We start from the raw sequence: 20195 nt of genomic DNA, 5'->3' as shown, positions 1-20195 counted from the left end.
TGGACAAAACGCTTGTGTATGTGTAACTGCTGGCATGCATGTATATGTGTGTGTGCTCAAGTGTGAATGGGAAAATGTGTTAATTTGCTGCATGTGCATGCAATAGGTACCAGGGTGCACCTGCACGAGTGCTCGCACACAGGTCTCTGCACACGCATGTTGGGTATGTGCTGTTGTTCTCAGCTTAGTGTTTGGAAATTCATTAGAAGACAAGCAGTCCTGGAAGGAATGGAGTCAGCAGTTGTTTTTCCAGCTCACAGCACAGCATGGTTCGGCCCCACCCTGCCCACTGACCCTTGACCCCACAGAGGGCTGGGGTGGGAGACTTCCAATTTTATCTCAGGCTTCCAGTGCTCCGTTCCCCCGTCCCTGCCCCCCGACTCACCCTTTTCTACTTTCTAGCTCTGCTCTGAACCTTGGGTGGGATGCACTTCCTAGTCGGGCAGCAGCAGTGGGGCCTGAGGAGCTGCCCCCAGACCCACCCCCTTCTTCCCCTGCAAGTCAGGGCCCCTGCCATGCCCACGGGCACCTCCTCCACCCCCCTCCTCGGGTAGTTCTTGGAACAGCGCATCCGCTAATCAAGCAGCGTGATCATAATCAGCTCTGATGGTTCTTCTGCAAAAGTGCATTCTAATGAGGTGGGAGAGGGAGTCGGGGAAAGGATGGGGATGAGGGGGGCCGAGCTTTTGGAGTGGTGGGGGCAGGGGGTCCCAGAGCCCCTCACACCAATGCTGCTTCTTAGTCTAGAGAGAAAACAGGTGACTACACCCATCTCAGGGCTGGATTTCTGGGATTTTTTAGACCCTGAGGATGGGGAAGGGGGAAGGTGTGCATGCAAGCCTGCGTAGACACACACACTCACATGCACGGGCACACACGCATGCACACACACAGGCACACACGCACACGCGCACACACACAGACACACGCAGACACACACATGCACAGGCACACATGTACACACATACACATATGCCTGCTTTATGCACAGCTTATGCTGGGTGCTGGAGGTTCACACGTAGCCAAGGCATGGGCTCTGTCCTCTAGGATCACACACACACACACACACACACACACACACCCCTTCCCTCCCCTTCCCTTCCTCTCTCTGGGCTGCAGAGACACTGTCGCTCAGCACCATCACAACAGGCCCAGCGAGTCGCTGAAACGGAATGCATCAGATTCAATTCATTAGGACTGATCGCTCCCTGAATGGGGCTGAATAATTGATGAGCAGAAGCAGCTTTCAGGATGTTCCGAGTCCTCTGAGGCCCACGGCAGCCCTGTTATTATTTTATTTTTAAGCCAACAAACCCGACCAAATGCTCACCAGCGAGGGCGGGTGAAGGGAGTGGAGCAAAGGTTAGATGTTTTAATATGTGATGTTTACACTGTAAACTCTTGGTCCACTGCTTGTAAGGAAAATGGATATAGGCTGCCTGGCCGGTGATGTTGTGTGAAGGAGGCAGGCTGTGCTGTATCCACAGCCACCAAGCTGATTTGTCCCAGATGCCAGGGGCGGGGACGTGTCCTGGGGGTTGTGAGGTCCCTGGTGGCATGGCAAGGCCCCTGGGCTGGGCAGAGAGAGTGGCCAGGATGCCCTTCCACATGGCTCAGTTGCAAGAGCAGGGAAATGGGGGTTTGGCTGTGAGGGTCTCCTCTCTCCTCCCATGCCTCAGATGGCCGCAATGAAGTTTCCTAGTAAGTCCTCAAAATAGACTATAAGAATCCACTTTCGGCCGGGGATGGTGGCTCACGCCTGTAATTCTAGCACTTTGGGAAGCCAAGGTGGGTGGATCACCTGAGGTCAGGAGTTCGAGAACAGCTTTACCAATATGGTGAAACCTCGTCTCTACTAAAAATGCAAAAATTAGCTGGGCATGGTGGTGTGCGCCTGTAATCCCAGCTACTCAAGAGGCTGAGGCAGGAGAATCACTTGAACCCGGGAGGCAGAGGTTGCAGTGAGTCGAGATCGCGCCACTGCACTCCAACCTGGGTGACAGAGTAAGATGCCATCTCAAAAAAAAAAAAAAAAAACGGGAGTCCATTATTTTGGGTTCACAGTAAGGTTTCTTAGTAAGTGACTCCAACCCAGCCTAATGTCTCAGTGTCAGTTCAAAGCACACACTGTCTGGCACTGTGACGGGTGTTGGGCACGCAGGAGGCGTGTGACTCAGCTTCTGAGTGCTGATGGCAGGAGCGCTGGGAGAAGCCCTGACCCAGTCTTCCACTGCCACTGTTCAGTCCTTTCAACTGGCCACTAGGCCCTTCCACTGGATGTCCAGTATTATCACATGCTTCAGGGTTCCCCCACAAACGCCTCTCTTCCTGTGTGTCCCCCTTGCTGCTGGCAGTGCATCTGTTCCATGTTGCTTCCAGTCTTGAGGCAAAGCAGCAGCCAGGGGGTCCCCAGGGTCGTCCCTCTGTGCCAGGGCCCCTTCCTGGGCATGGACCCATCTTCTCTTTTTCTTCCTTCCATGGGCCCATAGCTAGCCTTCCTCCCCTGGTCAATGCTATTCCTCCCTCTCTTCCCTTGGGGATACGGAGCGGGTGCTACCTGGCTTTCCCTCCCTGCTGCCCTGGTGCAACACAGATGCCCAGGAGAGGGGAGCTCCCAGGTGACAGGAGCCCTCAGAGTTCTCAAGGACTCTTGCCTCCTCCACTCCCTCCCCAGGCCATTCTCTAGGAGCCCAGGTTCTGGAGTTATGCAGACCTGGGACAGATTCTGATGGTAGATGGCAATCTACTTAACTTTTCTTTTCTTTTCTTTTCTTTTTTTTTTTTTTTTTGAGACAGAGTCTCACTCTGTCGCCAGGCTGGAGTGCAGTTGTGCAATTTAGGCTCACTGCAAACTCTGCCTCCCGGGTTCAAGCGATTCTCCTGCCTTAGCCTCTGGAGCAGCTGGGATTACAGGCATACGCCACCATGCCCAGCTATTTTTTGTATTTTTAGTAGAGATGAGGTTTCACCATGTTGTCCAGGATGGTCTTGATCTCTTGATCTTATGATCTGCCTGCTTTGGCCTCCCAAAGGGCTGGGATTATAGGAATGAGCCACGGTACCTGGCCTGCTTAACTTTTCTATGCTTCCACTTTCTGCCCTGAAAACTGGAGAGGAAATGGTGCCTGCCTTAGGTGAGCGGGCAGTTGTGGGGTGGAAGATGGCAGTGCACGTGGAGCATGGACCACCATGAGGGGTGCACAGTGGGCCCGCTCCAGTGATGGCAGCAGATCATTGTAACCATCACAGCCTGCTGCAAGACCCCAGGATGGTGGCTGGAGACCCCCAGACCTCCCTTCCTCCCAGGCGGAGCCCCAAGATGAGGTCTCCATGCTTCTGGAGCCTCTGGCTGCAGAGGACAACCCATCCGTTTATCCTCCCCAGGCCTGAGTCCACCCTGGCTCTTCATGAAGAGACATAGCTCTTCTGCCATCACAGCTGTGGCTGACTCAGTACGCCACCCCTGTGGCCTGGTTTTTACTGGCCTCTCCTTAGTCAGGCCTCGGGGGATCCACCTCCCCAGCCTGGCCTTAGGGCAACCAGGCCACCCTCCTCTCACACATCATCCAGACAGTCTCCCGGCCTGTCAGTCCCAAAGACAGGCCTGAAACACTAGGGGCTTCGAACACCTGCACAGCCCCAGAACCAAGGAGACATCGTCATTGACTCACACGCTCATGTGTTTGTTCATTTATATTCACTCATTCATTTGATCCAGATCCAGGCATGAAACATAGACCTCACCCAGGTGCATGTGAAGGGCCCAGGAGGGAGGAGGCTTTTCTTTTTTTTTTTTTTTTTTTGAGATGGAGTTTCGCTTTTGTTGCCCAGACTGGAGTACAATGGCATAATCTTGGCTTACTGCAACATCTGCCTCCTGGGTTCAAGCAATTCTCCTGCCTCAGCTTCCCAAGTAGCTGGGATTACAGGCATGCACCACCACACTCAGATAATTTTGTATTTTTAGTAGAGACGGGGTTTCTCCATGTTGGTCAGGCTGATATCCAACTCCCGACCTCAGGTGATCTACCCAACTCGGCCTCCCAAAGTGCTGGGATTACAGGTGTGAGTCACCGCGCCCGGCCAGGGAGGAGGCCTTTAAGCACCATGCGGCACTTTCCAGGCCTCGAGCAGTATTAGCAGGTGGAAGGGTGTTCCCAGTCCTGTAGACACAGCCTGGGCTGGGCACTGTGTGTCCCACAGGGAGTCAGGGCTCCCAGTCTGCTCCCTCCAGCCTGGCCTCCTGTTGCTGGTCTCTTGTGTGGCCCTGCCGAGTACCTGGGCACTCCATCCTGATGGCAGAGGCCCCATGCAGCCCATCTCTGACCTGGCCTCTCTCCCAGAGGCGGCCTGCCTCCTCTGTCTGCAACCGACCCCTCCTGCACCTGCAGTGCGTGCTGTCTTGTCCTGCAGCTGGAGGAGGAAGCCGGATGTAGAGGAACTCAAGGCCTGTGTTCACCCACAGTCTTCTGCCCTGCTCCCTTTTTTATGAATGCCAACCTGGGGCCTCTCTTGCTCAGCCTTCTGCTCACTCAGGATTGCCTACTGCTGCCTGACCCCCAGCTGGGAAGGGGCCCATGCATCCTGGGTGGCCAGGAGGACCGGGGCCCTGGCTGGGGAGGGAGGCCTACCTTTGACGGCCACGTGGACGCTCTGGCTGATGGAGAGCTGGGGCTGGATGAGGACGCTGCACAGGTACTCCCCCTCGTCCATGCCCTTCTGCACGTCGGTCAGCTTGAGGGTCCCGTTCTCAAACACCACCTGGCGGTGGTTGTCCGGCAGCAGCAGGGCGTCCTTGTACCACTTGATGGAGTAGTAGGGATAGCCGATGACCCTGCAGTTGATAAGGGTGTCCCGCCCGGCGACTGCTGTGATGTTCCTCATGGCCCGGATGCTGGGGGGGCCTGGGCAGGGGTCAGGAGAGAGGAGGAGGAGAGGAGGGGCATGTGCTGCCGTCAGCCAGGGACAGCCGGGCACCACCCTGCGGTCCTCTTCTCAGGCGTTTGGCCCCTGAGACTTTCAGGGAGTGGACGTTGGGTGGGGGCACAGGGATACGTTTTCACAAAGCTACAGACAGGGCCTGGTATTGGGGGTTGCCCAGGACTCACTGTTATTAGCTTCAAATAATTGCAAACAGATGCAGTATATACATGCCTGAGGCAAGAGCCATTCCCCTTGTGGGGCCGGGATAGGAGCAGACTGCAGCCCCACCAAGAAGTGACTGGGATTTGGGAGGGCAAGTACTCATTTACGGGGAGATTAAGATTTTAGGATTAAAGTGGAAAGATGGAGATTTTGTTGTTTCCATTCTCCTTGCTTATTTTGATCTTGTACCCAAAAGGATTTTAAGTTAACTACTTAAAGATGACAGGAAGGCCTTCGCCAGCTGAGCTGATGACTTTCCTTCAGTAAGTAAATGCGTGTTGTAGGAGCTGTGAAGGGCCTCTGATAGTGCTGGCTGGGGATAGACAGTGTCCTGGGCTGGGCCTGCTGGGCAGATGGCAATCTGGGAGTTGGAAAGGGGGGTTCAGAGGCTACCAAGCAAGACAGTTCTCCACAGGGTACAAGGTACTCTCTGGGCCTCAGGTCCCCATCCAGAACCTGAGGGGCCCGACTGGGAAATCTTCCAGAGCCCTGCTGTCCCCCTTGCAGTTCAGAGGAGAGAGCAGAAGGGTGGCCAAATGGGAAACCCACACTTCTGCGGGGGGGGGGGGGTAACAAGGCCTGGCACAGACAAATTTAGCAAAAACTCCACCTTTGCTCCCTTTCCTGCCCCCATGGTAGCCAGGAGTGCCCCTGGATCAGAGCCCCTTCCCTTCTGCTGTCCCCCCGCTCCTCTGTCCTTGGATCAGATGAAGACCAGTCAGAAGACCCCAGGGGCTACAAAGAGCTTCAAAGGAGACTGTGTTCTCACCACAGTGACTTGGAGAGCTGAGATGTGGGGATAATGCCCTTGAGGCCTCTTTTCTCCAGTCTTGGAGGCTGCCTGCCTTGGGACACCCCCACCCCGCCTCAGCCTCTCACTCTTGATGACATGAGCCTTGCAGAAGATGATGCCCTGGCTCCTGGCTTCTTACACCTCCTGGAGCATTTTGGGGGCTGGCTCAGTGGGAAGGCCAAGCCTGGCCCCCAGCCCCTTCCCTGTGTTGGCCTTACAAGGTCCTGGTGGGGCTGGAAGATACCAGCAGGTGCTTAGCATACTTGGGCCCCAGAGAGATTTGATGGGGGGGAATGGGCTAGAGGGTAGGAGGAGGGCTCTACAGGTTGGATTTCTGGAAAGGAGGAAGGAGGATGGGGGATGGGGAGGTGAATGAGGGTGAACTGTACCAGACACACACACTCACACAAAAATGGATGATGGCACTTGAGGAGGGCGGGGAAAGGGGACGAGAGAGGGGAGAGAGACCTCTACTAAAATCAAAATGACGATTAATAATCAGTACTAATCAGCACAAGAATAATGGTAACCACAGAGATGGCAAAGGAACTCAAAAACCTATTCTGATATTTAAATGTAGACAGGCACCTCTTACGTTTATTCGCGCCTGATATTCAGCACTGCCCACCGAGTTCCGCGCTGTGCACCGGTACACACCCCCATCACGGATCTGGGGGCCTGTGACGTTCATGTGGCTGATGGTGGTGCCATCCGACATGGTGTACTGGTTGGTACGGTGGCTGCCATCCCGCACGATGGGCTCGTCGTCCAGGGCCCAGGTGACTGTGGGGGGCGGGGCACCCTTGGCCGCACACATCAGTGAGAACTGCTCCCCGGGGTTGACCACCTTCTCGCTGAAGGATGAGACGATGCGGGGCGTGCCATCTGCAGGAAGTGAGGAGCCCCCTTCAGTGTCAGCGAGCCACGAAGAGATCGTCCCCCCAGCCACCCCACCTCAGCAGGGGTGGAGGCAAAAAGCAATCACAATAAGAAAAAGAACTTTCATGTACATCAGTTCCTCTGCTCTCCACAGCCCCAAGAGGTGCCAGTTACTGCTGGACATGGATTCAGGCTGTAGGGTTTGCATCCTCCCTCAATCACTTATTAGCTCTGGGTCTTCGGGTAAGTTGCATAATCTCTCTGCCTTGTATCTCTTATGGATGGAAGATGGGGATATAAGCGATTGTGATTATACCCACCTCATGGATATTCTGAGGATGAAATGAATTAATGCATTTCAGAGGCTTCGCACAGCACTTTGTAAGTTCTTAATAAATGTTAGTTCCTCTCAACTCTTCCTCTGTTAATAAAGACACAACATGGTGGCGTGTGCCTGTAGTCCCAGCTACTCAGGAGGCTGAGGTGGGAGAATCACTTGAACCCTGGAGGAGGAGGCTGCAGTGAGCTGAGACCATGCCACTGCACTCCAGCCTGGGTGACAGAGTGAGACTCCTTCTCAAAAAAATAAATAAATAAAAATAAAAAATAGAGACACCAGCTCAGAAGTTAACTGCCTAGAACTGCATATGGAACCGCCTGGGCCTGTGGAGTCTGATTCCAGTTTCCTCTGCATGGGACCTCAGGAGAGGGTGGCGGTGCCACAGCGCCCCTAGCACAAGGCCTTAAGTCTGAGGCTGAAAGTGCACAGAAGCAGTGGCAGTGAGGAATGTTGGCCGGGGCTTAAGTCTTGGCTAACAGAATAACCTTGGACAAGACAATTAACCTCGGTGCCCTGGCTTCCTCACATGGAACGCGGGAATGTGATTATTAACCCTGGCCATCCTTCTGCACAGGATTGTTATAAAGGATTAAAACAGGCATTAAGTATTTTAAAAGTAGGCCGGGCACAGTTGCTCACGCCTGTGATCTCAGCACTCTGGGAGGCTGCGATGGGAGGATCGCTTGAGCCCCGGAGTTGGAGACCAGTCTGGGCAATGCAGAGAGACCATGTCTCTATAAAAAAGGTAAAAAAATAGCCAGGTGTGGTGGCATGTGCCTGTAGTCCCGGCTACTCAGGAGGCTGAGGCAGGAGGACTGCTTGAGCTCAGGAGTTTGAGGCTGCAGTGAGCTATGACTGCATCACTGCACTCCAGCCCGGGCAACAGAGCAGTGAGACCCTGTCTCTGAGAAACAGAAACAAGAAGCAAAAAGGAAGACAAATGTTTGCCTGGTCAGGGTGAGGAATGAGGGCTTAGGTTCCTGGGTGCCTCACACCTCCAAGGAGTGTGGACCCACAGGCTGTGACGGGGAGACCTGGGGACGATCCCGTACCTGTGGGGCCTGCTTGGGCTTGGCTGGCATCTTTGTCACAACAGATCCTTGGAAGGAACAGAATTGCGTTGTGTTTTGTTTTGGCGGCAATGAAGGAGGAGCTGGGGGAGCATTCAACTTGTTGGTGAGGATGGGGTTTCTGCCAGCCCCCACTACACCTCTGTACAAATGAGGAAGCGGTGCCTCCTCTGTGTGGATGCAGCCCAGTGTCAGGGCTCATGGCTTGGCAAATGAGGTGCAGGCTGGATTTCAGTCCTCACCTACCCTCTTGGCTGGGCGATGTGTGCAGTGAACAACCTGAACAACCATACTCAGAGGTGCTGGGTGAGGAACCCTGGGTGGTGGCAGCTTTAAAGGAGGAGAGAAAAACAAACATGTAAAAGCCAGGATGCTGGTGAGACAGCCTGTCTTGAAGAGGTCTCAGGCAGGAGGAGAAATTGCAAGTCCAGAGGTTACTGGCACTCTTCCAGCCTCTGAAGACTCCTCTAATACTGAAGTTCTAGAAATGTCCGAGGGCAGAGACAATACGGTATGATGGTTAAGAGACCTGAGCTCAAATCTCTGCTCTGTCCTTTGAGCAGAGCTGTGTGGCCTTGGGAAAGTGACCAGAGCCACAGTTTCCTCAATGGCAAAATGGGTAACATCATTAGGAAAATATAAGGTCTCAGTCCAGGCGGGAGGATTGCTTCACCCCAGTTCAAGACCAGCCTGAGCAACATAGTGAGACTGTCTCTAAAAAAAAAAAAAAAAAAAAAAAAAGTTAGCCAGGTGGACAGAATAACCTCGGATATTGGCATGCTGCAGGATGCTCCCTGCCTGTAGTCCCAGCTACTTGGGAGGCTGAGGTGGGAGGATTGCTTTAGCCAGGGACGTTGAGGCTGCAGTGAGCTGTGATCACATCACTGTACTCTAGCCTGAGAGACCTGAGAGTGGGACCCTGTCTCAAAAAAGAAAAGAAAATTTAAATATAAAAGAAAGGCCTCCACACAGGGCCCTTGGGATGAGACGATGCACTGGCCTGGTGTGTAGTGAGCGCTGGTTTAATGCCTCCTGACACTGCTCCCACCTCAGCAGGAGGGAGGGCATGAGCTTGGCAGCCCTGAACCTGCCCCCTGCCCTTATCCTGGCGCCCCAGCTCACCCTCGAGTGCAATGATGGCAAAGTCCTGGGCGGTCTGGGCCTTGCGGGTGGCAAAGCACTGGTAGGCCCCAGAATGGCTCTTCTGGGCCGAGGTGATGAGCAGCGTCTCGTTGCTGAGCCCGCGGATGGAGATGGCCTCGTCGGGCAGCACCAGCTCCGTGTTTCGATACCAGCGGATGGTGAACTCCGGGGAGCCCGTCAGGGCACAGGAGAGGATGACCGTGCTGCCGATGCCGGTCTTCAGCTTCTTTGGTGTCAGGGTCACATGAAGGGGATCTGGGCCGGGAGACATGAGGGGAAATGGGAGGGAGGAAAGAAGAGAAAAAGGGCTTACTGTGGGTGGAGTGCAGCTGGGGGTAGTCAGGAGTCACAAAAGGCCTGGGTCCTGCCTCCAGACCCCTTGTGTGGATGGGGACTGTGGAATTCCTCACGCTAGGCCCTAGTTTACTGTTTGTTAAATGGCAGGCTCAGGCTGAGGGATCTCTCAGTACTTGTTGTCCTGATGGCCTGTGCTCCCCTGAAGTGTGTCCCTGTGCCTGGTGAGAGTATGATGCTCCCTCTGGCTCTTGAGGAGGATGGAGACTTGACTGGCTTATCATCCTCTTCACCATCCACCCCAGAGACTCGGGAGGCACCCTTGGCCCAGCAGGCTGTCTCCCACACCCACAGAGATAACCCATTGCTGCTGGCCTGATTTCCTCTAGATGGATCTGTGGACCCCCTGCTCGGCATCGCCCCTGCCCCGCCCCACTGCAGGCCTAGAGCTCCCAACCTGGATCCACGCGGCACACCTCCCTGCCTTCCCCCAGCTGACCTCCATCTGCTCAGAAATTCCATGACTCTAAACAATTCAGCATGGCGTCTGAGGCCCTCAAGGCCCCAGGGACCTGAATCTAGGGGTCGAAAGGAGCTCCGTTGTCACCAAAGCCATACAGTCTTTAGAACACCAGCAAGCTGCCTGTGATTTCTGCATACCCTGTGCTTCTTCTGGGCCCAGGGCCTCACCTAGAGCATTCTTTGCCTAATTCTTATTCATCCTTCACATGGTGTTACCTCTTCTAGGAAGCCTTCCCGGACACCAATCCCCTTTCCAGGTTGGGCTAAGGATCCCTTCTTGAGCCTCCCTGTGCATAGCTCACACCGCAATGAGCACTCTGTCTCTTCATCACCTCTTCTGTGTCTGTCTCTTTTTCTCTCTAGCCTGTGGGCCACTTGAGAGCAGGATGGGATCTCTCAGCTTCATCGGCCTACCAAGACCTGAGTCATTATTGATGGTCTAACTGGCTTAGCAAGCCATTTACAAGCTCCAGAGTGACCTCTCCTTGATCTCTATGGGTTAGGTGTTCTGTATGGGGGCTCAGGCTCCCTGTGTGGCTTGGTATCCCAAGCGAGGAAGCCTGCAGGAGAGGGGAAGATTGCAAGCCCGTGTGGGCCAGTTGCAGCCAAATCAGACATGACTGCATGCGTGGTCCTCCCTGCTTGTTTCCCAGAGCCTCCCCCCGATGTCCAGGAGCTGTCAGTGCACACTGAGGCAGGTGGCCTCCTGCTCATCCCAGGCACCAGGTGGAGCTCCCGGTGCTCTGCCAGCCACTGTCTCCTCACTGCCTCTGCGTGGGCTTGGCGCAGGTGGGTGGGGGCCTTCGTGGAGGAGTTGAGGGGTATGGAAAGCATTGCATTTCTCTCCATGAACCTGGCAGAGAAAGGCTGTAGAGAGGCTGGAAGATGCAGAAAAGTCATGTTGATTCCCCTTGAATCTTGGTGGTCCAAACAACCCTGCTGTGGGGAGGGGCAGGCGACTAGGGATCAGAGAAGACGCATTCAGCGTCAGTGTGGGCGTGTACACCTCTGGAGGTGGTGACTCGCGGTACATGTGTGAGTGTGCTTGGATACGGGCACGTTGCTGTGAAGGGATTGTGTAGCTGTGCATGGATGCGGGCACCATATATGCGTGCATGTGTGCATGGGGAGGTGAGCGGGTATGTTTTCAGCATGTGTGCCTGTGTCTGTGTGTGTCTCTGCTTGCCTGCATGCACTGGTGCAGGAGCCGTGAATACTGCATTTACTACAGAAAAGTTTGCTAATTTTCCGAGGATTTGAGGGTGTGTTGCCCTTCTGACCTATTTTTAGAGAGAGAGAGAGAGAGAGAGAGCGTGTGTGTGTGTGTGTGTGTATGTGTGTGTGTGTGTGTGTAGAACAGGAGGGTGGGAAGGAGGTGAAGGTAATATTGGAATAAACTTTTTCAGATAGTACTTAGGGCAAGAAGCGGGTACCAATCCCAATCCTCCGTCTGCTCTGCTGTCCAGGGCTTCTTTGTTCCAGAGGAACTCCCAGGCCCTTGAAGTGGGGCTTGCAGCATTTTCACCTACTCATTTGTACTGTGCACCGCCGTCCCAGAGCATTCCTTGGGGCTCTTTCTGTTCTACCTTGACAGTGAGTTTGTGTTGTGGGGGCGCTCTTCCGGGCACTGTGGATCTACACACTCCAACTCTCAAAACTCTCTTGGCTGTTGGGAAGGAGACTCAGCCCTTATCTGGGCTGGGGGAGTCAGACACTAGGCCCAGGAGTGGGCTGTGCTGTGGTTCTCTGGTCAGCCTGCTGTCCTGTGCTCATAGTGGGTGGGAGGTGGGAGGAGAGCTTCTTTGGTCAACTCCCTCGGTCAAAGGGGTGCACCTTTCTCAGGATGGGGGGTGGCATCACCTCCAGATAGTATCTTTCCACTGCCCATGTTGAATGACCCTCAAGATGCTGTCAGGAATGACAGCTTCATTCCTTTCCCATGAGGCATGGCATTTCCTCCAGGATATCCAGATCCCAGCCCCACTACAGCCTAGAAAGGAGGGAACTCAGAGAGTCAGACGCTTGGTGCCGGAGCTAGAAGGAACCCCTTCATTTCACAGATGGAGACCCTGAGGCTGGGTCACACAGTGTGGGCAGAGGTGGGGTTGGGGGAAGGGTGAGCTGGGTCTCACAAATCCTCATCCAGAGTGCTTTCTGGGGCATTCGTCCATCTGCTTCTACCCTCCCTGCCTGCCTGGGGGGCTCCTCAGCAGCGGGGGTCTGCTAAGGCTGCCTGCTCTCCACACCAGCTCCTTGGACCCCTAGAAGGAGCAGGAGGAGGAATAGGAAGGGACCAGGGTTGATGCCCAGCTGGAAGGTCCTGGCAGAGATGACTTGCTTGTTTACGGCCAGTGTTTGCCTTCCTACAAGCCCAGAAGCTCTGCCCTCATGGCTAGCATGTCACTATCACCCTCCTCATCCCATTGGAGCCTCATGACCTCTGGGAGGTAGGAAGGCTGGGACCACGTTTCCATTTTACATAGAAGGGCACTGAGCTGATGGTCGTGATTATGTGATTTGCCCAAGTCCAGTTACTATCTGCCAATGCCAGAACCAGAAGGCAGGCCTCTTGATTTCAAGCCAAGGGCTTTTCCAGGACATGAGACTGCCCTCCCCAGCCAGCCTGGGTTATTCCCAGGGCCTGTCAGAGACAGGTGCAGCTGTCGCCCACACTCCTTCCCCAACCCCTGTGGTGCTCTCATAGGTTACTGGGGCTGCAGAAAGAGCTTCCCTGACTCACCAATGACTGTGAGGGTGCCTGTGGCCTCTGCCGAGCCGAAGGTGTTGGTGACCTCACAAATGTAGGTGCCGCTGTCCTCGGTCCGCAAGTCGCTGATGGTCAGCCCCGTGATGCGCTTGGTCCAGCGGCTGTCAGCTGGGAGGGGCCGGCCATCCTTAAGCCAGCGGATGGAGGGGATAGGGTAGCCCGAGGCGGTGCAGGGCAGCTCCACAGTGTGGCCGGCCCACACTTCCTGGGAGTGGAAGCCGTCCAGAATGGTAGGGATCGACTCAGCAGGGTCTGGAAGGCAGAGAGGGTCGGCAGCCCTGGCCAGCCCCGGGTGGGATGCATCGGGGCTGGGGGAGGGAAGGCAAACACCCAGACAGGAGCCTGCTGCCCACTGGCACCCATAGCGAGCAGTTTCCAGGGCGGCTCCAGAGGAACATTTCAGGGAGGGTGCATTTTGTCTTCTGTGCTCAGACCAGACTGAGCCCCAGGCAACCTCGACTGAGATTCCCAGCAGGGGCTTGGAGGAGGAGAGAATATGATGGAGTTCAGGGCTAGAGTGACAGACAGAGAGACAGATGGAAGAAGGGGGAAGAGAGCAAGCGGTGCAGCGAGGGAGAGGGTGTGTGTGAGAACTCCTTCCCCATGCAGAGTCCCTGGATTCTTTTTTCAGGATGGAGTCTTGATGACCCGGGCTGGAGGGCTGTGGTGTGATCTCACTGCAACCTCTACCTCCCAGGTTCAAGTGATTTCTCCTGCCTCAGCCTCCCAAGTAGCTGGGCCTACAGGCATACACCACCACACCCAGCTAATTTTTGTACTTTTAGTAGAGACAAGATTTCACCATGTTGGCCAGGCTGGTCTCGAACTCCTGACCTTAGGTGATCCACATGCCTTGGCTTCCCAAAGTGCTAGGATTACAGGTGTGAGCCATGCCCAGCTGTGTCCCTAGATTCTGGCCCAGGCTCTAAAGTGGTACATGTCATGATGTCTCAAGTTTGCAATTTATGGTATCTCTCTGGGCCTACTGGGAAATGGGAGGACGATCTATCTGTTCCTGCTCTGTCTTCTGCCTGAACTCTAGACAGACTCGGAAATGACCAGTGCATTTCCACCACAGCCTGAAGGATGCAGAAGCCCCACTGGTCACCCTCAACAATCCTCTATTTTGCATTCTGAAACCAAGAGAGACCAGCAACTGTGAGACCTGCGGCCCGAAGCCACAGAAAACCATGGCCCCTGTAGGCAGAATTCTGTGTGCAATGCCCAGGCCATTTCTGAGTGGTGCCCCATCTGCCCTCTTGGGCTAGTTCCCACCCTCCAAGGCCTCCCTAGGTCTTCTGCCCGTGGAAGACCTCCTCCTGTTTTAAACCTCACCAGGATCCCCCTCACCTACATAGCACACCTCCACTGCTTGTCCTGAATGCCGAAACCGTCTATGATCTGGCCCGATGAGTCTGGGCCTGGCCTGCCTACACTGGCCCCCATCTCCATGGAACCCTCCAGTGGTGTGCTGGGTCACCTGGGTCACCTGGATGCCTGGCCAGCCTGTCCTACCTGGCAGCCCCTACTCATCTCTCACAAACCAGCTTAAATGTCACCTCTTCTGGATGCCTCCCCCAGGCCACCCTCAATGACTCCCACCTATTTTTCTTAACTCCCCTTTATTTTAAAAGAAATGTTTTTTAATAGGTCAGGCATGGTAGCTCATGCCTGTAATCCCAGCACTTTGGGAGGCTGAGGTGGGAGGATCCCTTGAGCCCAGGAGTTGGAGACCAGCCTGAGCCACGTAGTGAGATCCCAACTTTACCAAAAGGCAAGCAAACAAACAAACAGGACTAGCCAGATGTGGTGGCACAAGCCTGTGGTCCCAGCGCCTCAGGCGGCTGAGGTGGGTGGATCAGCTGAGCCGGAGATGTGAGGCTGCAGGGAGCTGTGACATCGTGATTGTGCTACGGTACTCCATCCTGAGCAACAGAGCAAGATCTTGTCTCAAAAATAGTGGTAATAATAGTAGTAGTAATAATAAAAGCTTTATTTTATTATTTTTTTTAGATGGAGTTTTGCTTTTGTTGCCCAGGCTGGAGTGCAGTGGGAGGATCTCGGCTCACTGCAACTGCTGCCCCCTGGGTTCAAGCAATTCTCCTGCCTCAGCCTCCTGAGTAGCTGGGACTACAGTCGCGTGCCACCATGTCCAGCTAATTTTTGTATTTTTAGTAGAGATGGGGTTTCACCATGTTGACCAGGAATGGTCTCGATCTCTTGACCCTGTGATCTGCCCCCCTCAACCTCCCAAAGTCCTGGGATTATAGGTGTGAGCCACCGCACCCAGCTAAAAGTGTTTTAACAGATAAAATAGATATATGCACTTGGCAAAACTTCAGAAAGTATAGAAGAGCTTGTCATGAAAGGAGTCTCCCTATCCCCCGACCCTCCTGCCCTCTGCCACCCTACCTGCCTCTCCAGAGGCAGCCCCCATCAGCACTGCCCCTTCCAAGAGCAGTCAGCAGCCAGAAGAACCTGAACTCCTCAAGGCAGTGTTAAACCACGGCTGTATCTCCCCAGGCTGCTGAACCATAATGTCTAGGGAGGATGAATGGGGCATGCAGGCATGGGCAGGCCAGTGGTCTGATTTTTCTGGATGGAAATCTACATTGCAGAACTATATAGACTTGTGGAATTATAGAGCTGGCTTAGGGAGCTTGAGGCAGGAAGAGATGAGGATGCTGAGACCAGAGATGTACAGGGACCAGCCAGATCAGAAGCCAGGACTCCCCACCCTTGTTTGGTAAATGGCATCTGAGATGGAATAATCTAAAATCCTAAATTTTGCTTAGGAGTAGATGGTGGTCCCTTCACTAATGCGAGCTTTCCTCTGCCCTCAGCAATTACCCCAGAGAGGGGCTGGGGTGAGAATTCTCCTATCTAGGGGGAAGAATCTCTCTCTCTTCCCACCTACCAGTGCTTGTCAGGGGCTGCCTGTGGGCTAGAGAAGGAGCCCGGGCTGGGAATCAGGGTCTCCAGGGGCAAGTTCTGCCTGGGTTACTGGGAATCCCTGTGACCCTGCGACCTTGGGCAAGTTTTGTGATCTCTTAGAGCCTGAGTTTCCCCACCTGCACGGTAGAGGTGATAACATCGCCTCCAGACCTCACAAGGCCATTGCAGGCAACCAATGGTATAGGTGTGCAGAAGCGCTTTAGATGCTCAATCCACTTGCAGATATGTGGGACAATTACTTTCTAGAGCCCGTGCGCCCTGCCTGCCAGATTCTGCGGCCTCTTCCCCCACCCCCAACCCAGTGGGAATGGCTGGGATAAACAAACCCGGTGCCAGGGAAGAATTACTCAATGTGACACTTAATTGATGCAAAATACACAAATTCCGTGGCACACCGCAGAATTTACAAGCGGAGGGGCCATCAGGGCGGTGGAGAAAGGGGCGGGGGGAGGGAATTAATCACCGAGGCTCAGGCATGAAATTAAATTCTGAGGGAAAGAAACCTCTTTCATTACTCCAGAGCAGAAGTAAAATGCTGCGGCGTGTATACGGCGACAGCCCCGGGGGGACCGGGCGCTGCTGGCACTGAAGCAGGGCTGGGGGAGACAGATGGTCCGGCTTGAGAAACTGCTGGGGGTGTACTGGAGCTGGGCTGGCTGGCTGGGGGCCTGAGCTGCCCTGGGGAGGCTGCTGGGACCCCTCATAGCCAGCTGAACAGCACTGCTGTGGTGTTTAGGTGGTTAGGGCGCCGCCAGGAGCATGGCTTCAGCACCTGGCTCTGTCCTTCGTGAGCTGGGGGATCTGATCCCAGTCCCTCAGCCTCTCTGGCCACTGGTTTCCTCTTTTATAACTGCAGATGACAGTGCTCATTCCACTGAGTTGTTGTGGGGACAAAGTGAGTTAATACACCTGAAAGCACTTGGTAAGCTCTAAAAAAGCACCTAGAGGTACAGAATGATTATGATTAGGTTGTATTTTGTGGAGGCGCAGACTATTCTTGCAACTGCCTCAGCAACTTAGAAAATACAGAAAAATGAAAGTTGCGCTCCTTCCCTACCCCCCAGCCTTGGGAATGTAGTAGGAATAACAATGTAGCAACAACAGAACAACAATCACTGACAATAACAGTAGCAGCTACGCCTGTCCCGTGCTTCTGCCTGTCAGGCACTCGCTATGCTTTTTATAGGCGTGCTTTATATATTATTTATTTATTTGAGACAGAGTCTCACTCTGTCACCCAGGCTAGAGTGCAGTGGCCTGATCTTGGCTCCCTGCAACCTCTGCCACCTGGGTTCAAGTGATTCTTCGCCTCCACCTCCCAAGTAGCTGGGATTACAGGTGTGTGCCATCATGCCTGGCTAATGTTTGTATTTTTAGTGAAGACGGGGTTTTGCCATGTTGGCAAGTCTGGTCTTGAACTCCTAGCCTCAAGTGATCCACCTGCTTTGGCTTCCCAAATTGCTGGACTTGCAGGCTGGGATCACCACGGCTGGCCTTTCTTAATAGGCGATATTCTATTTCATTCTCACCACAACTCAGTGGGATTATGTTTCGTTACTCCCATTTTCCAGATGAGGAAGGTGAGGTTTGGAACATAGTTTTATGCCAGGCTGCAAAACTAGTGAGTGTTGAGGCAGAGATGGAAACTTTTGCCTAATTCATAACTGCCGTCTTAATAACTCACCTCGTTATCTCTCCCCACCCCCAGCAACTTTAGCACTGAGTGCTGAAGAGACCACACATGTGGTTCTTGTTCTCATGAACTGACCGTTCTCACCTGCAACAAGCCCCAGGAGCTCTCGGGGCCCTGGCCTCTAGAGACTGAAACATCTCAGCTGACACTCGTGTCCTGCCTCTCTCGGAGGACTGATCCCCACCCTCAGTTCTGAGGAGTGGATTGGAAATGCATTGGGGAGGGGTGGGTGAGCCCGAGGCAGGCTCTGGGCTCCCCAGTGCCACTGCCCCCCCCAGCCGTGCATTGCTTGCTCCAGTATCAGTTGCGTTTTTGCCTAGACAAGCAGCTTGCAGATCGTCTTGTCACATCCCATCACATCAGGGTCCGCGTCACTGCACGGGCCCCCTCCCCATAGACCCCCTCTCTCCCTTCCTTTGCCTCTGTGCATATCTCTCCATTCTGCCTTTCCCCTGCACTATGCCGATCCCTCTCTGTGCCGAGGACTCTCTTGTCTGTCTGAGTACCGTCCCATCTTCATGCCCGCTTTTCTGTTTGGGCTTTATCTGTGAGTATCCTCCCCCTCGCCCCTTCTCCTGAAAGCTGGTGGTGAAAGAGGAGGGGAAGAAGGGCTGGCATGGCCGCCAGTTCAGAGAATGTCTCCTTTTGAGGGACTCCTGCCTAGTGCCCCCAAAAGCTAGAGGTCCAACCAGGAGAGTAGAGGATGAAGGGGCCAGATATTCACGGAGGGGAAGGGAGCAGGCCTGCAGGAGGGGAATTTCTGTGCCTTTCCTACATCGCAGAAAAAACATGCAAATGAGATGCAAAACACCATACAAACAAGTCCCTGTAATTTTGAGGCAAGCCCTTTGGAAACTGGGCTTCGGATTTCAAAGTCAAGCCACAAAGATGGGGCAGCATGGAGCAGCCCTGTCCCCTACCCATATGACAGCACAGTTTCCCTTGGCATTGATTAATGCCATAAATATTTACTTGGCACCTACTCTGTGTTAGGCACAGGGCCAGGTGTTGAAGACACAGGGGTGAATCAGCAGCCTGGTTGTTGCCCTCCCAACTCCTGATCTCCTGGCCTTGCCCCACGTGTGATAGACAAGTGGGAGGGGTCCTGGAGAGAGTCATCTGTGGGTCAGGGCAGAGCTCATCAACAACCACCAAACTCAGGCCAGAGCTCTGAGCGCCAGAGGCAGATAGAGTCAGAGCAGCCACCTAGTCTGGCTCCTTTTCCAGAGGCCTGGAGAGGCTGCGTGACTTCATGAGCCTAATCCCAAAAGCCAGGTGTTCTGACTTAGTGTTCATCCTCATTCCAAAAACTCCAATCTCAAGACAGAGATTTTCGACTCACAACCCACAAACTGTTAGGAGGTTTTGAAGTCCATTTGGAGGGTAGTGGCCAGCATTTATAGAAATCAGAATAAGATAGAATAGAGTAGAAAATTTCAGGCCGGGCACGGTTGCTCATGCCTGTAATCCCAGCACTTTGGGAGGCCGAGGGGGGTGGATCACGAGGTCAGGAGTTCAAGACTAGCCTGACCAACGTGGCGAAACCCCTGTCTCTACGAAATTAGCCTGGCGTGGTGGCACATGCCTGTAGTCCCAGCTACTTGGGAGGCTGAGACAGGAGAATCATCCGAACCCAGGAGGCAGCAGTTACAGTGAGCCAAGATTGCACCATTGCACTTCAGCCTGGGCAACAGAGCGAGACTCCATCTTAAAAAAAAAAAACAAAACAAAAAACAGAAAGAAAGAAAATTTCATAGCGCCTTGCCATAAGCGTGGTAGAAAATGCCAGCGCGCATCACGCAGGCTCCAATAAGAACATCTGTCTCAGCATTACGGTCAAAGAGTTTGGAAACCGCTGTTCAGAAAGCCTTCCTTGAGGAGCGCCTCTCTGTGCCTGCAGCATGGATGTGGGCATTCAACTGGTCCCTTCTATGGGGTCCTGTAGCTGGAAGGACCCCGAGGCCAGGGGCCTAGAGTTTGAATTCTGGCTGTGCCTCTCACTGGTTAAACGGCTCTGGTAAGTCACTGGGCTCCCCTAAGATTTAGTTTTCTTGCCTGTAAAAACAGGGGGAACAGCACACACCTCACAGGGCTATGACAGTATCTGACAGAAAGCAAACGAGGGCATCCCAGATACACACGGGGATTCAATAAATACCGGCTTCCATCCCTCCCGAGAAGCTATAATCACCCCAGAACAAGAATCCTTCGTTTATAAATTATGTTCTGCTTGCTTTCAAACTTTATAAGGTGGCCTACAACAAAAGATACACATGTACTCATGGACAAGATGGAGTCCTCAAGCTGGGCATGGTGGCTCACGCCTGTAATCCCAGCACCTTGGGAGGCCGAGGCGGGTGGACCACCTGAAATTAGGAGTTTGAGATCGGCCTGGCCAACATGGTGAAATGCTGTCTCTACTAAAAAACATAAAAATCAGGAATGGTGGCACATGCCTGTAATCCCAGCAACTCAGAATGCTGAGGCAGGAGAATCACTTGAACCCAGGAGGCAGAGGTTGCACTGCGCTAAGATCACACCATTGCACTTCAACTTGGGCAACAAGAGAGAAACTCCATCTCAAAAAAAAAAAA

At 53.8% G+C, this 20195-nt stretch overlaps 1 protein-coding gene across 1 annotated transcript in view; it reads right to left on the bottom strand.

Moving 5' to 3' along the window:
- Positions 1-20195, bottom strand: part of DSCAML1 (DS cell adhesion molecule like 1) — a 363815-nt gene that overhangs the window by 83675 nt on the left and 259945 nt on the right. The window contains 4 exon segments of the mRNA XM_032285387.1: positions 4632-4904; positions 6527-6823; positions 9350-9625; positions 12927-13205. Of these exon segments, the coding sequence (XP_032141278.1) occupies positions 4632-4904; positions 6527-6823; positions 9350-9625; positions 12927-13205 (1125 nt within the window).

The sequence above is a fragment of the Sapajus apella genome, unplaced genomic scaffold (genome assembly GCF_009761245.1).
Source record: "Sapajus apella isolate SASKATOON/1434 unplaced genomic scaffold, GSC_monkey_1.0 scaffold16, whole genome shotgun sequence".
In the NCBI taxonomy this organism is placed as follows: Eukaryota; Metazoa; Chordata; class Mammalia; order Primates; family Cebidae; genus Sapajus; species Sapajus apella.
This window is presented reverse-complemented; position numbering and strand designations above follow the sequence as displayed.